Source organism: Pogona vitticeps, chromosome 5 (genome assembly GCF_051106095.1).
Source record: "Pogona vitticeps strain Pit_001003342236 chromosome 5, PviZW2.1, whole genome shotgun sequence".
Classification (NCBI taxonomy): domain Eukaryota; kingdom Metazoa; phylum Chordata; class Lepidosauria; order Squamata; family Agamidae; genus Pogona; species Pogona vitticeps.
The window spans coordinates 178,333,053-178,348,475 of NC_135787.1; the positions used below are offsets into that span (position 1 = coordinate 178,333,053).

General features: G+C 43.0%; 1 protein-coding gene across 1 annotated transcript in view; it reads right to left on the bottom strand.

The window, feature by feature from the left end:
* LOC110076676 (sodium- and chloride-dependent GABA transporter 1-like) overlaps nt 1-15,423 on the bottom strand; it is a 45,501-nt gene that overhangs the window by 6,147 nt on the left and 23,931 nt on the right. The window contains exons 8-13 of the mRNA XM_078376291.1: nt 12,813-12,937; nt 11,341-11,453; nt 7,318-7,449; nt 5,537-5,639; nt 5,078-5,178; nt 3,778-3,945 (exon numbers count right to left, since the gene is read on the bottom strand). Coding sequence (XP_078232417.1) covers nt 3,778-3,945; nt 5,078-5,178; nt 5,537-5,639; nt 7,318-7,449; nt 11,341-11,453; nt 12,813-12,937 — 742 coding nt within the window. The remainder of the gene's footprint in view (nt 1-3,777; nt 3,946-5,077; nt 5,179-5,536; nt 5,640-7,317; nt 7,450-11,340; nt 11,454-12,812; nt 12,938-15,423) is intronic.

Here is a 15,423-nt window from a genome sequence, read left to right on the forward strand (position 1 = left end):
ATTCCATCTCCTCAATCCCTGGAGAGCAAAGAGGACCGAAGGCTGCTGAAGACAGCAAGAAGGACTGAAACCCAAACAAATCCTTTAGATTTCCTTTGGAGTGTCTGGTGAGGTTTCTGAAAAATTATGCAGACCTGGAATTTAAATGGCACAGAATTTCTCGAAGTCAGATTAGCACTGGTATTATTCTCCAAACTGTGTTTATGCACCCAACAGACATGATGGGGGGAAAGGAAATACGATGACTAGTTACTGTATTTTTTAACAATATTAATGCATATCTGAATGCTGCTTTATAGCAAGTAAAGCCCATAGTCATCTTTTCCACTGATTGCCCAAGGTGCCAGAAAGTACTTTAATAGCTCTCCCCATTATAGGATAATATTGGGAATTTAACGCATGACTATCTGCTTTCAAATATTCTGCACTACCTTCAAATTGTGTTTTGTCCTGTTAATCTACAGAGATATAATATTTTCTCATTTGTTGGCAGATCTGATGATTCTTGTTTGACCACCCAGCAACCAGGGATAGATAGATCTGAAAAAAATCAATTTCCTCCAGATTTTTCCAAATCTAAATGCACGCACCTCCAGCACCCCTGTTGGTCTCCAACCATGTATACTTATTTTTTAAATTTTAAAAAATTGGGTGGGAGCCCAGCACCTCTGTCCTCCCGATACCTCACATACTGCATTTTTAAAAACATGTTAGTCACTCCTGGGTAGGAAACATTGTTTCTCAAGATTTTTGAAAGCCTTTTAAAAGAAATATATATATATTAGGGGGGTGAGGGGTGGGGCATGTCATCAGATGCCCTTAAGGTCCAGGGGATGTGCATTGCCTGCCCCTGGACCTGAATAATCAAGAGCTGCCTGAATCATGTCTTGGGGATACTAGCAGATTTGAGATTCTAATGAGGGACTAGCTATATTCTTTGGTTTGGTTTTCCTTCTGCATCCCATCAAATACGCCATTTGCTGAGTATGACTGATTTAAAGCATTAGCCACTGATGTGAACCTTAATGTGACAGCACCTAAACACTGTCAGTATGTCTGTTATAGATTATCATGCATTCCTCAAAGGTCAAGATATTCTTAGCCATTTCATCCCCAAAGGAGGAAAGGCTTTCTATGGGATAATGGAAGAGCTTTGCCATAGTCAGGGAGGAGATTTGAGGCAGTGAGGAGGTATAATGGGTGATGACAAAATATATGGAGCATCTGGAGAGCTCTGTGGTTTAGGTCTCTGGCTTCACAGCCAGAGGTTGGGAGTTCAATTCCCCACTGTGTCTCCTGGACAGGGGCTGGACTGGATGATCCATAGGGCCCCTTCCAGCTCTGCAGTTCTTAAGGTTGTTATAATACCAAGCTGCATGACCAGGAGATGTGATCTGGATGTGGCAGATTGTTCAAGAGGTAATGTAAGACTGCGGCTAAGAAGCTAAGCTAAAAGCAAGATCCCTCTTCCAGCTCCAATCTCATCCCAGCCATTAACAGACGAAGTAGTCAGAATCCCAGCACACTCCCTGCAATATTAGTTCAACAGAGTAGCTATGTTAGTTCATTTGAACAGCAAAGAAAGCTAATCTGAGACCAAACCAATGTGTTTAACCTGGGTGAGCTTTTGTGGGTTACAATCCATTTCTTCAGATACCTCGTCCGACCTTAAAGGCTTAAGGTACAAATTAGTGAGATAAGATCATTGTTGTTATTGATGAGGAAGAAGAAGAGGCCATCAATCTGTTTGGTATCTTCATTATTAAACTTTAGTCCCATGCAATGACTGCTCTGTTTGCTGGGACGTCTGGTAGTTAATTTTCAGCCAGGCAGCTGTGTTAGTCTGTTTCACCATTTCAGCCTAATAACAGTAATTTTGAAACCACAAATTACTGTAGGCATTTAATTTTAGTTTCTGTAATGGAGGGCCTTGGATTCGCTCTCTACATATGTCTGGTTTGGTCTGCAGATGTGATAGTGTCCATAGGTAGAGAAGGTCTTCTACAACACCACTGACTTCATGAACTGCCTGTAAAAGCATCATCTGAATTCTTTAATTCCTGCTGTCATGTTTGTGTTTTTCACTCTATTTTCTATCCCCGTTTTTAACAATGATTTTAAAAAATAAAAATAAAATGCAAATATATTCTTGAAGGCTTTTGTGGCCAGCATCTGATGGTTGTTGTAAGTTTTTTAGGCTGTTTGGCCATGTTCTGGAGGTTTTTCTTCCTAACGTTTCACCAGTCTCTGTGGTCAGCATCTTTATAGGACAGGATCTAACTCTGTCTGTGTTCTGGTGTAGTGTGTGAAAAATACAGCCTGCAAAAAGATCAATGAACTCTACCTAGCCACAAGGATCGGTGATCACTGCACACAAAAGATAAGCTTAGAACACCCATCAATCACAGTGACAGATCATCACCCTCCCTTATCACAACAATACACCCATAACAAAAAACACCCTGATCACCATAATCATCCAACCTCCCGAAAAGGACAAAAAGCTCATCCCAAAGCTATAAATACTCAAGTATCCCACACACTACACCAGAACACATAGTTCTAATTCCTGTCTTCTGAAGATGCCAGCCACAGAGACTAGCAAAATATTAGGAAGAAAAAAACCCAGAACTACGGCCAAACAGCCCAAAAACCCTACAACCATAGAATGCAAATACATTATATTTTATTGAAACATCTTAACAAGCATCAATTTAAGGGAAGTTAGTATATAATAGCCCAAATCCTCTTGCTTAAGTTAAATTTGTGGAAGGAATGGTGATGATATTAATGGCAAGGTGAGATTTTCAGTACATATCTCCCCTTTCTCTCACACTAGTTGTTTGGCTTATGATTAATCCATTTCCCCATGTGGAAGCCATGGGACAAAAGGAGAAAGTCTTTCCCTACCCCTAATCTCCCCCTGCTGGTAATATCATCTGGCAACATGAATTTTCAGTAATGAAAATTCTCCTTCTGTTTCATTGCTCCCACAGCTTGCACATGATGAAATGGATTACTCATAGATCAAACAAGCTGTGGAAGGGAAGAGATAAGTCTTTAATTTTGGAAGGATTTTGACCAGTGAAATAGGCACTGTAGCACAGTGTTTAGAACACTGGACTACAACTCAGAAGACATGGGTTCAAATGCCCAGTTGGTCATGAAAGCTACCTTGGGCCAATCATAGTCTGATTATCTCACGGAAATGATGTGAGAATAAGGTTCGGGGAAGGAGGGATATGTACACCATATTGAGCTTGCAGAAGAAGAGGTGAGATATTATTGCAAAAAACAATTAACTTTCTCAAACATAAAAGTACTATTTATACATAGTCCAACATCATCACATATAGGATCATCTAAAAGTGTGAGGGGGAACACATTACCAAAGAAAGGAAAAAGGAATACACATAAAATGTCTATATGCTTATTTCTATGTACCAATGCAGGTTGAGAAATAATGACCTCAATTTAAGTAGAAATGGCATCTATTTCACCACAGTGAGTGTGACCAGGCAACTTGTGTGCCTACTCTGTCTAATGCCCAGGCACAACTTAAAGGCCCTTGCTGTCCTTTCTTATAAGCTGGATTTGGATTGAACTGCCCTTCAAATGGAGGTTCTGTCTCCTGCAAACTGGGAATATATGGCCGCCATGCACATGGCTTCTGCTCTTAACTTACAGATGGGAAGATCTTGTCATAGCCATGGTGCTGTGGTTGCTTTGAGACATTCAACTCAACATGAAGGAAAGTGGTTTCAAAATTGTGCTTACCTGTCTGAGTGTTCCCTTTGCGGTAAAGAAAAAGTATAGCATATATCCTGGGATCAAGACCATGGACGACAGAGCCATGAACCAGCCAATGCCTTGGCCCCAAGCAGGATAAACGTATTTCCCCAGACTCAGGGGAGTCATTTCGATCACACTAAAGAAGAAAACACCCTGGAGGATAGAAAAGCAAAGAAAACAGCAGCTCAGCTTCAGCAGGCAGGAAAGTGGATTTGCTGATTAAAAAAGGACCCCAATGCAGGCTTTCAGGAGAGCGTTCACTGAGTGCACAGAGAGAGGGAGCAGAGTTGCCCCACTTGCTTCTTGTGGATTGAGAGTGGCACTCTAAGAGGAAAACCTTTGTTTGACACAGTCTAGAACCTTAAAGCTGCTGGATAGCTCAGTGGCTTGGGCGGGAGTTTGATTCCCCCTGTACCTCCTTGACTTGGGCTGGTTACTCTATGATCCATAGGGTCCCTTCCAGCTCTGCAGTACAGTGGTTATTATTATTATTCAAGATCACAGGAGGATCTTCTCTCTCCCCTACATGTGGTGGATCTCCTGTTGAGACTGTCACTTTCAGCATACGGAGAGCAATGAAGGAGTAGGAGGGCTCCTGTCGTTCTCTCCTGCCATGTTCAAGGTAACCTGGGCCCACATGAGACTACTGACCTTCTTCCTAGAGTCTCCATACATGACTTCCCCATTGACCTCAGCCCAGCTACTAAACTAACAGCCATTCATTCCGGGGAGGCTGTATACCATCTATATACCACTCTCCTTACACAGGAGCCTTTATAGTTAATGAAATGGAGGACAGCTACATCAGTAGTCAAACAGAGGCAGTATATCTCAGGATATCAGATGTTGGGTAGACACAACAAGGAAGTTTGCTATTTCTCTCATGCTTGGACTGGGCCTGTGGGAGGGGCAATGGGTTAAAGGACACATTTTCCCCCCAATGCTGCCGTTTCTATTCACTTTGCTCCACACCTTCATGTGGCTGTTCTTTATTTTTTAAAAACTCAAAGCAAATGTGATTCATGTGGCATTCAGTTTGGCCCATCTAGACAAATTGCAGTCTTGGAAATCAACGGCTGAGGATGATGGGGCTTGGGCAGGACAATTGTTGGACTTGTTTGTCCTTAAATGAGTTAGGAAAGATAATCTTTTTTGTTGTATATTTCCCAGAATCCCCTAGAGAATATGGTGGTTGGGGGTGGATTTCTGGGAACTGTAATCTGCAAAAAACAAACACATTTCCACGTTCAAATCCTCAGGTTTTTTTTTTTACTAAACATCTTACCAAACAGACGAGTGGAGTGAAGAAGGCCCAGCAGATCTTCCACCAGCTGCAAGGTTGATAACCAATCATCTCTTCAATGTTCCTATAAAATCGATTCACACCTGGAATGAGAAATATCTATGAAAGAAAATAGGCTCCGTTATCTGTCTTTTTTCCCACTGGCCCAGCAAGACCAGAGATATTTACCAGAGCCTTGTGGTATGAAACAACATGGACCTTTACTGCAGCTCGGAATGAGAAGATGCACCCGTACCATGGTTCCTTGTTCATATTTACTTGGTATACTAGGATGGTTCTTGCCTGCGTAATATCTGAGCCTAACAAAACTATTCTTGAGCACCAGGGCAGGGACCAGGAGCACATCCTGGCAACATTACCTGTTTGGATTGCAACCCTTGGACGTTTTTAGCCAGCACGTTACAGATTGCAAAGAAGGAAAAGGATGATACTTCTACTTACCATAACACCAGGAGATGGAGATCGTCTCGAAGAAGACCAGGAAGAGGAGGCACATACCACTGGCTGAGTAGTAATCAAAGAGTTTGAACACATAGATGCCGCCCTGAAAGGACACAACACGAGGCCGTACTGCAGTTAGAAAGCAAAGAGGGCAGAGGAAGATGTAACAGACCTTTCCGAAGGGAGTTTCAAGTGGAACAGGAAGGAGATCTGAAATACTGCCTTGCGTGGAGGTTTGACTGTGTGTCTAGCCACAGGCAAGACTTGGAAAAGTTACTTTTTTGGACTACCTCTCAAAACCTCCCAGCCAGAAAGTGATTTTTCCAAGCTCTATCCACCCCATAGAATAAGAATCAGAAAAACCTCCCTTACACTGAGTCAGACCACGGGTCCATTTAGTGAAGGGAGAGGAGATGTGGGATCTCCAGGGTTGCACCTTGTGGGAATCCTGTAGCCACAACCACCATAGCCAGTTGACGTCAAGAGATGCAGTCCAAACAACATCCAAAAGGCCATCCTCAATCTACTGACGTGGTGGCTCTCCAGGGTGTTCTTCAATCTGGAAATGTTCAGGATTGAACCTGGACTGTGTTCATGCAAAGCATATGTTCTACCACGATGAGGGAGGCCCTCCAAACTGCAGCAGTTCTTATACACTCAATACATTTCATGTTTCTGTCCTCACCCACCCTTTCCCACCCAAGTGTGTAAATAGATCAGGAAACCCGACATGCCTCTGATAAAGTGGGACTCGGTCCATGAAAGCTTGTTATCAAGTAAAACATGCTAGCCTTAAAGCCATCATACTACCCTACATACAAGCAGTTTGGTTTAATTTTGGAAGCTAAGCAGGATCTGTTAATTTGTTGTTGTGCATCATCAAGTGGGAATCAGCTTATCGAGACCCTAATAGGGCTTTCCAGGTAAGTGAAATATTGAAGGTGTAGCTTTAGCAGTTGCACACCCCTAGTGAACTTCCATGGCTGAGTGGAGATTTGAACCTGGTTCTTCCGAATCCTAGTCAGTCACCCTGTCCACTACATCACACTGGACATTCTGTTCTGTTTGGTATTTGCATGAAATCGTACCAGAGAGGAAGAGGCACCTCCACACTTGGCCTGCCTGGCCAGCATTTATGCTCATTATATTGGTGTGATCCTGCAAGACTGCTCATATGCATTTATATTCCTTTAACTATCAGTAATGGAAAATGGAGGGACTGAATCATCACTGTTTAGCCCACCTAATCTCATGACTCTGGCTTGCCTAAAGATAAGCTCCCTCTTGCTCACTGTCTGGAAGCGAGATGACCAGGGAATACCAAGGAATACCAGGCAGGGGTAAAAACAGTGAACTGGAACTTTGGAGAGCTGCTGCCGGTCAGAGCAGACAGTACTGAGTGAGTTAGACTAATTATTTAACTCAATATAAAGCAGCCTCCTCTTTTCCTTCCTCTGATGCCACAAGGCTTGCGCACTGCGAATGAGGACAGATTAGCTGTTTACTTGGACTGAAATCCTGTGCAGAACTGGGCTGTTCAAATCCCATGAACTTCAGGAGGGTTTAAGGAGTCCATCTGCACAATGAAACCCATTACTTTAACATGAACGGCGATAGGACTAAGTCCTCACTATTGAAAAGATATGGAGGATATTGGGTCTACACTTCAGTGACCAAGAGGATCAGAAGAAAAATAAATAGAAAAATGAAACAGTAGCAGCAGCAGCAGAAGAAGTAGTACTGAAGATTGTGCAGTTCTTAGTTTGTCAATTCGTGTTTACCTGGGTGATGTTGGAGAATCCGATCAGGTAGGAGATTAAGCACACCACTGCAATGAAGATCTTCTTCCTTGACCTCAGCAGGTGTGGGTACTCATCCATCAGGGCTGTGATGAAGCCTTCCACAGTGCAAAACTCCAGGAAGAAATCATCAGAAAGAGATCAACAACTTCCACATTGGATTGACAGCTAAGAAAAGCTACACCCTCCCCCCTGCAATGGCGCTCGCTAGCTTTCCACGTCGAGGTTTCCTTGACTTTGTTCAGATATGAGGACCAGCCTTCCTAGAATCTTGGATGCATCATATTCTCTTTCTTTCCTTTCGGTCTTCACATTACACAAACCGATCCTGATAAGGCAGGAGTAGGCCACTCATCGCCTTCCAGATTCTTTTGGACTACAACTGCCATCAGACCTAACTATTATAGTCAATGGTGAAAGATGATGGAAGTTGAGTTCAACTGGACGCATTCTCTCCATTGTTTACTCCCAAACCCCAGAGAGCCAACGACGATTCCTACTTCCTCTGGTTTCCAGCCCTAATTCACAAGACAAATGGAGTTACTGGTTCAGAGGAAATGGCTGTTGTTACGGTCAGCCATAGCATAACCTGTCCGTCACAGCTGGGAGGGAAAATCTCAGCCAATGAGAGGGCGGAGGGTGGTGCAGAGGCGGGAGGAGCTGTGATATATAAGGTGTGTGTGAGGTGTGAGTGGGTCAGATAGGAGATAGCAGATAGAAGATAGATGAGAAATGAGTGTCTGAGCTGCGAGTTAAAGTAATCTTAGTGTCAGTGTGAAAGAGTCTGTGAGAGCTAGTGCCTGAGAAACAGTAATTGATTATTTCTTTAACAGTGATTTACCATTCCTTTCTTTTTGTATTCAATAAACCAAGTTTTTGTTTTTAAAAGTTATACTGGCCTGCTGTATGGTTTATTCATTAAGGAATGGTTGGTGGCAGTAAAGAAGAGTGAAGGGTTTTAAAGTGACGTGATGACCTCCCTTTGTGAGTCGTGAGGAAGGCTGTTACAGCCGTCTATTCTTTGCCTCAGATTAGGAAAGGAGGGAGAGAATTCCACAATGGGAGCAGAGATTGGATTTTTAGAGCCTGATGTATTCCATTTCAAATTATTTGTGCCATGATACTTGTTCTCCCTTCATTGCCTGAATGGCAAGCTGTTTGTCAGGAGAACCACCTCACACATTCCTTTCAGTGGCAATGCTTCCTGAGGTACACAATAGTACACAGAACAATTGATGCCGGGGGGGGGCAGGGGGGGACAGAACAACAGACAGCTCTCAGATGTTGCTCTTCAAAGCTCTCTTGAACAGCAGAACCCTGTGGAGCACTTCAGTGTGCGAGCTGATTAAGAAGTTACACTAAAGTAATTAATTTTAGAAGTGTCTGAAAGAGTATAGAGAGCTGTCACTTTTAAAAGTCTCTGGCAGCCACCTTGAAGGGCGGGAAGTAGCTCTCAAGTAAATCATGTAAAATTAAATCCTTTTAAAAAAAGTATTTAGTAGCAGAAAAAAAAGAATCATGACTGAAAGGAATTGTTCAGTTAGCATTTGCCACCCTATTTAAAAGGTTTCTGAATTATGACGCAGGTCAATTCAGCCACGACTGTATTTCCTATGAGCATTAATTTATAAATAGCTGGCACAATGGGAAAAAAGCAGATTGTGCATTAAAGTTAAGGGCTCCTCTTTAAAAAATATATCCTAAGAGAATAGGATGCAAACTCAATCTGAAACCAAATCAATGTGTCATTGATTCACTGATAGCTGTTCTACAAACACAGCAAAAGTGTTTTTTCCAGGAATCAAACTCAGTTTCCTGAAAAGAAACCTCTGTGTGTCAATGAAATTATGCCAGGGAAGAAGGTTCAAAGTCAACCTGACCTACAAAATTACTTTGTGCAAGAAGATTTAAGGTCGTTGTTTAGTCATGTCCGACTCTTCGTGACCCCATGGACCAGAGCACACCAGGCCCTTCTATCTTCCACTGCCTCCCGGAGTTGTGTCAAATTCATGTTGGTTGCTTCGCAGACACTGTCCAGCCATCTCATCCTCGGTCGTCCCCTCCTCCTCTTGCCATCACACTTTCCTAACATCAAGGTTTTTTCCAAGGAATCTTCTCTTCTCATGAGATGGCCAAAGTACTGGAGCCTCAGCTTCAGCATCTGTCCTTCCAGTGAGCACTCAGGGTTGATTTCCTGCAGAATTGATAGGTTTGTTCTCCTTGCAGTCCAGGGGATTCTCAAGAGCCTCTTCCAGCACCACAATTCAAAGGCATCAGTTCTTCGGCGGTCATCCTTCTTTATGGTCCAGCTCTCACTTCCATACATCACGACTGGAAAAACCATAGCTTTGACTATTTGGACTTTTGTTGGCAAGGTGATGTCTCTGCTTTTTAAGATGCTGTCAAGATTTCTCATCGCTTTCCTCCCAAGAAGCAGGCGTCTTTTAATTTCGTGGCTGCTGTCTCCATCTGCAGTGATCATGGAGCCCAGGAAAATAAAATTTGTCACTGCCTCCATATCTTCCCCTTCTATTTCCCAGGAGGTGATGGGACCAGTGGCCATGATCTTAGTTTTTTTGATGTTGAGTTTCAGACCATTTTTTGCACTCTCCTCTTTCACTCTCATTACATTTTGCACTCTCCTCTTTCACTCCCATTCATGGATTGCTGCCTTGTCGTGGTGAAGGGGCTTGAGTAACTCAGAGAAGCTATGGGCTATGCCGTGCAGGGACACCCAAGACGGACAGGACATAGTGGAGAGTTCCGACTAAACGCAATCCGCCTGGAGTAGGAAATGGCAATGCCACTCCAGTATCTTTGCCAAGAACGCCTCATGATCAGAAACAAAAGGCTAAAAGATTTCAGGAGACACCTACATATAGCCATGGCTTCCTTCTTTTACTTATGAGTCAGTATCTCATATTTGGTCTTCCTCTTTTCCTTCTGTTGTCAACTCAGCCTTATTGTCTTTTCCCTAGGTCACCTGCAATCTGAATTATACTGTCTGGTTCTGCTGCAACATATAGACTGGCTCTGAAATATGGTCAGTTAAAAATAATAATTTGGTGGCTGGTATATATGGCCATTTACTAGCAATTTCTACAGAGCTAGTCTTTTGAAATAATGTGAAGCAGTTGCTTCAACTGATAGGGGCGCCATTTTTATAGCTCCAGCATCCACCTCTAGCGATCAGTTCCACTAAGTCATAAAACAAAATACATGTATACTTCTGTCCAGAGCAAGGTTGCAGAGTGCCATTTTAAAGGCTACTTTGGCTTTATACTACTTATTTACATTATCAGTGGGACAAAAGAGCTCCCAATTTCAGACAACAGGCTATCCAGTTAGGTTATCCAAAATTTAAGAATCAGCAGAAGAAGGGAATGGTAAATCACAGAGGTGTATTCTCCACCTAGAAAACCCTGGAAAAGGTCACCCTAAGTTGGAATCGACAGCTCACAATTCATGCTGGTTGGATAGCTCCATGCTGCAAAAGTTGGGAATTCAATTCCCCACTGTGCCTTCTGTGAGTAGAGCCAGCCTGTGTGGCCTTGGGCAAACTACACAGTCCCAGGGCACCCTCAAAGAAGAGAATGATAAGCTACTTCTGTCTAGCTACGATGGCTAGGAGATTCTGACCTCAGAAAAGAAACATTTCCTAGCTTTTTACTCGTTCCAACTGTTGCATTCCAACAACCAATCTGACAGGTACGAAACACAGAGAGGCAACCCAGGGAATCTTGCTGCCACTTGGGGAACTGAGATTAAGACACGAATCCAGAAAGACGTTTGGCTGAAAGATGATTGAGCCTGGAAAGTAGCTACAGGATGCTGATTCTTGGTGGTGGGAGAACCCAGGGGAATAGAGAACAGAGAAGCTGGAACCCAGGACAACAGCACTTTCAGAACTGCTATCCAACATGCATTGGTGAGAGCACCCTATGCCCAACCACATGCGTGGTTCCTGATCGTCCAGGTTATTATTATTTTTTAAATACGCCTTACCTGGCTGTCAAGACCAAGCATCATTAACATGGAAAAGAAGAGAATTGACCAGAGAGGGGACATGGGCAGCTGCGTGACGACTTGTGGATAGGCGAGGAACGCCAGTCCTGGACCTGCAGGGATCAAATGCATCAAACAGTTTTATTTGTCCAACTTCCTTCGGACACAAAGTCCGACACAGTGGGTGCCCTCGTTAAATCCTGACACTGAGCCAGTTTAGCAGAGCCAGCCCAAAAGATAGAGAAAAGGACAAAAACAGCACTTCCCCAGTCGGTGCACAAAACTTGAGCAGGAGGGCAGCAGAAACGGATTTCAGCATTGGCAAGAGACAGTGTCTTCTACTGCTGTTGGGAACTGGTTAATTTAAGGGTCATAGGTAGGACACACGGCTCTATCTAGTGATGGCTTGTGACTGGGTGGGGTGGTTCCATCAAACTGTGCGGGGAGTTGTCACCTCCTGTCCCACTCCATGAGCCACCCATGGCTCTGTCCATTTCAGCACTGGCCTCACACAAGCTTGCGAAACGGATTTCACTTCAAGCGGATTGTGCAAGCAGCAATTGCGTATGGTAGAATCCTAAGGAAGTGCAAGGATATGAACTGAATCCTAAATCAGTGCAAGGAAATTCGTAGACTCTGGAAATAATAGTTTAAAGAGAGGGGTTTAATATTGGTTAGAACAACCAGTTCTATTTCATTTTGGATCTGCCATAGATCCCTATCAGTTATAATAGATGTGTAGATGATATTGTGGTCTCTAAGTGCACTGTGGAGTCCCACTAACGGCTCATGTGAACAATTGTGGGTAAAAATCTCATGACAGTCTTATTTGACTGAGAGAGAGGATCGAACAAGGCAATATGCTTGGCATCTAGGTTATGCCTGTGGAATGGTGATGACATCACCATCAGGGGGAGAATTTTTCAGTAATTAAATACTACTCCCTTCTCTCCCATGTCTTTTCTGACTGGCGAATAATCTGTTTCATTGCATGTAAACCACCGGGTGGAAGGAGGATGTCTTTAATTACTGAAAATCTTTTCTATTGTCATCCAAGAGCAACTATTTTCAGTAAGTAAAAACTTCCTTCTTCTGCCCCACATCTTCCACATGATAAAACAGAGTACTCACAATTTGAACAAGCTGCAAGAGAGAAGAGAGAAGGCTTTAATTACAGAAAATCCTCCCCCCGCATTGCTGAGGTCATCACCCTTCCATTGATGTAACTTCACAAGAGGATTTCAGCCAAGAAGAAGACACATTCTGCAATTGGTATTGACAATGGGGTTTCCTGACATACCTGTGCCTCAGCAATTAGACTTCCAAATTAAACCCATGTTTACTTTTTTATGACCTATCACAAAACAAGATAGGCTGGAATGCAAGATACAGAGCACTTGTTTGAATAAACAAGGGGGCACCAATTCAAAACAACTCTGTATTCAAACACAACTGCACTGAGGAGACTATACCTGAGGATGCCAGCTCAGCTATTGGCTTCTTGGTGATGTGAGCCATGAAGCCAACGATGGAGAAAATAACAAAACCTGCAAATACGCTTGTGCTGGAATTTATGCCGCAAACAATGATGGAGTCTCTGGAAAAGAAGAATGTGTTTTAATTAATTGATTGATTGGTTTAAGAACCTCTACATTTAATCATTTGGCCTACAAGGTAGCTTCCATAATAAAACAGAAAATTACCATGGCTTGGATCTAGATAACGTTGTGCTCTGGCAACGTAAAGAATACCTACTACATTATTCATTCCCATTGATTTAGATTGTCCTGACTTGACGAGGCACCTTGATTTTCAATCCCCACAAGATTCTCCTCCAGTCAAGTATCAGAGTAGCCATTTAAAAATTCATCAAGGACTTTATAGTTTACACAAATTGCCTCTACATATAAGTAATATTTTTCTCATTGAGGAAACAAAGTGCATTCACACAAAGCAGTGCAAGGGTTTTTAAAAGATGCAAACAATCATTCTCATATTTCTTATCCTTAAATCCATGCAACAAAGGAGATTCCATCACCATTTTGCATAATTCCTGTCATTTGTTTTGAAGTGTTATTCACATCCTTGCACTATTTGTGCAATTACACTTAATTTGTGATAATGGTTTTCACCTTTTCCTATTGGGAGCATCACAAAATTCTTTGCCTTGTCTACACACATGAGGACAAGACAAGTGAAGATTTACATTCCTCTCATGGGCGAAGAAAGAAGCACTTCCACTTAAGTGAGAGAGATCTGCTGAATCCATCCACTTCCCCTCTCGTAATGCAACCCTACTGTATGTTCTCCAGCCCGTACCATTCCTATGGGGCAAGCCATCCAAAAGAGACACTTTCTGGTGGGTGCAAGGAAGCTGTAGTGGGTGAGTGGCAACCCAAGAAAGCCCTATTCCAAAGCAAAGCAAAGCAAATTGTGCTGCTTATATACTGACCCATAGCACTTAAAAGCTTTCTCTGGGTGGTTTACAATTTAATTGTGCAGGTTACATTTGCTCCCCCACCCCCAGTGAGCTGGGTACTCAAATAACTGACTTTGGAAGACTGAGTAAACCTTGAGACAGCTATCTGAGCCCATGATTGAACTCACGTTGTGAGCAGAGTCTTCACTGCAGTTCTGCAGTTTAACCACGAGGCTTCTTAAAAGCAGAGTTCTTTCTATCTTCTTTGGACTCAACTCATTATGTATAATGAGATAGAATCATATTCAGTATATCAATGAAATAATTAGAACAGCAGCATGAGTGGAACATAAAACAACTGGGTCACTTGGAAAATACATCAGTAGAGTAGGAGGTTAAAAAAGATTAAAGGCACAGTGCAACAGAAACATCTTTGTTTGGACAGCCTCATAAAAAACAAGAGAGGGCAGAAATCAATCAAAGCTCTCCAAGGAGGGGATGTTAGGATCTGAGTGCCTCTCTCAAGTATAGCTGTTCCTGGGTGCTTCCAAGGTTTCTTTTGAAGATGTCAGAACATGGAAATTGAATGCCTTAGATAGAAATGCAGAAATATAGGGAAGGAAGATGCCTCCTCTATTTCGGTCAGTTGTCACATCAGAACACAGAGGGAGACAAGGTGTGCATTCAGCAAATAATGATGAAGATAAGGTTAGGCTAGTGTTCATATACAGGAACATACGTACAGTGGTGCCTAGCTAAACGATGATAAACCGTTCCACTGAAATCGCTATTTAGAAAAAACATTGTCTAGCGAAAAGCATTTCCCCATTGGAATGCATTGAAACCTGTTTAATGTGTTCCAATGGGGAAGAATCGTCGTTGTCTAGCAAAGATTGGCCATAGGAAAGCCGCTTTGCGAACCGCCGATCAGCTGTTTAAATTGCTGTCTTGCAAAGCTTAGGTCCCGAAAACACCTGTTTTGTGAGCGCGGAGGGAGCTGTCAAAATCGTTGTCTAGCAAAAATTGGTTTGTGAAGCAGGGACAAAACATTGTCCAGCGAAATTCCCCCATAGGAATCACTGTTTTGCTAATCGCTATAGCGATCGCAAAAAGTCAATGTCTACTGAAAAAAACTGTCATGCAGGGTAACTGTTTAGCAAGGCACCACTGTATTCATGCAAAACATTTGTAAATATTTTTCTCCAGGTGCTTTTGAAAATAAGAACCTAAGAAGAGCCCTGCTGGTTCAGACTAAAGGTTTACGTGGACTGAAAGAGCCAATCATTTGCCTTTGAGAGACCTGTTAACATGGTGAGCCACTTTCTGAAAGCAAATTCTAGGTTGGATAAAGTAGCTGTGGGGAAGTGCAGCCCACCCAATTTTAGGAATAGGGATGGGCACAAGCTGCCCATTGGGTGGTTCGTGCTGGTTCGTCCTTCAGACAAACAGGTGTTTGGAAGTTCCCAGCCCTGCCTTCTCCAGTGGGTGCCCACCCACAGGCAGCGCCTCGGCTTCCCTGTCCCGCCTCCTCTGGGTGCTGCCTTTGAGTGGACACCGACCAGAAGACGCAGGGCTGGGAACCGCCGAACACCTGCTCATCCAAAAGACGAACTGGTGGTTCATGCCCATCTCTAGTGCACAACTGCCTTGTATTGAGTCAGAAC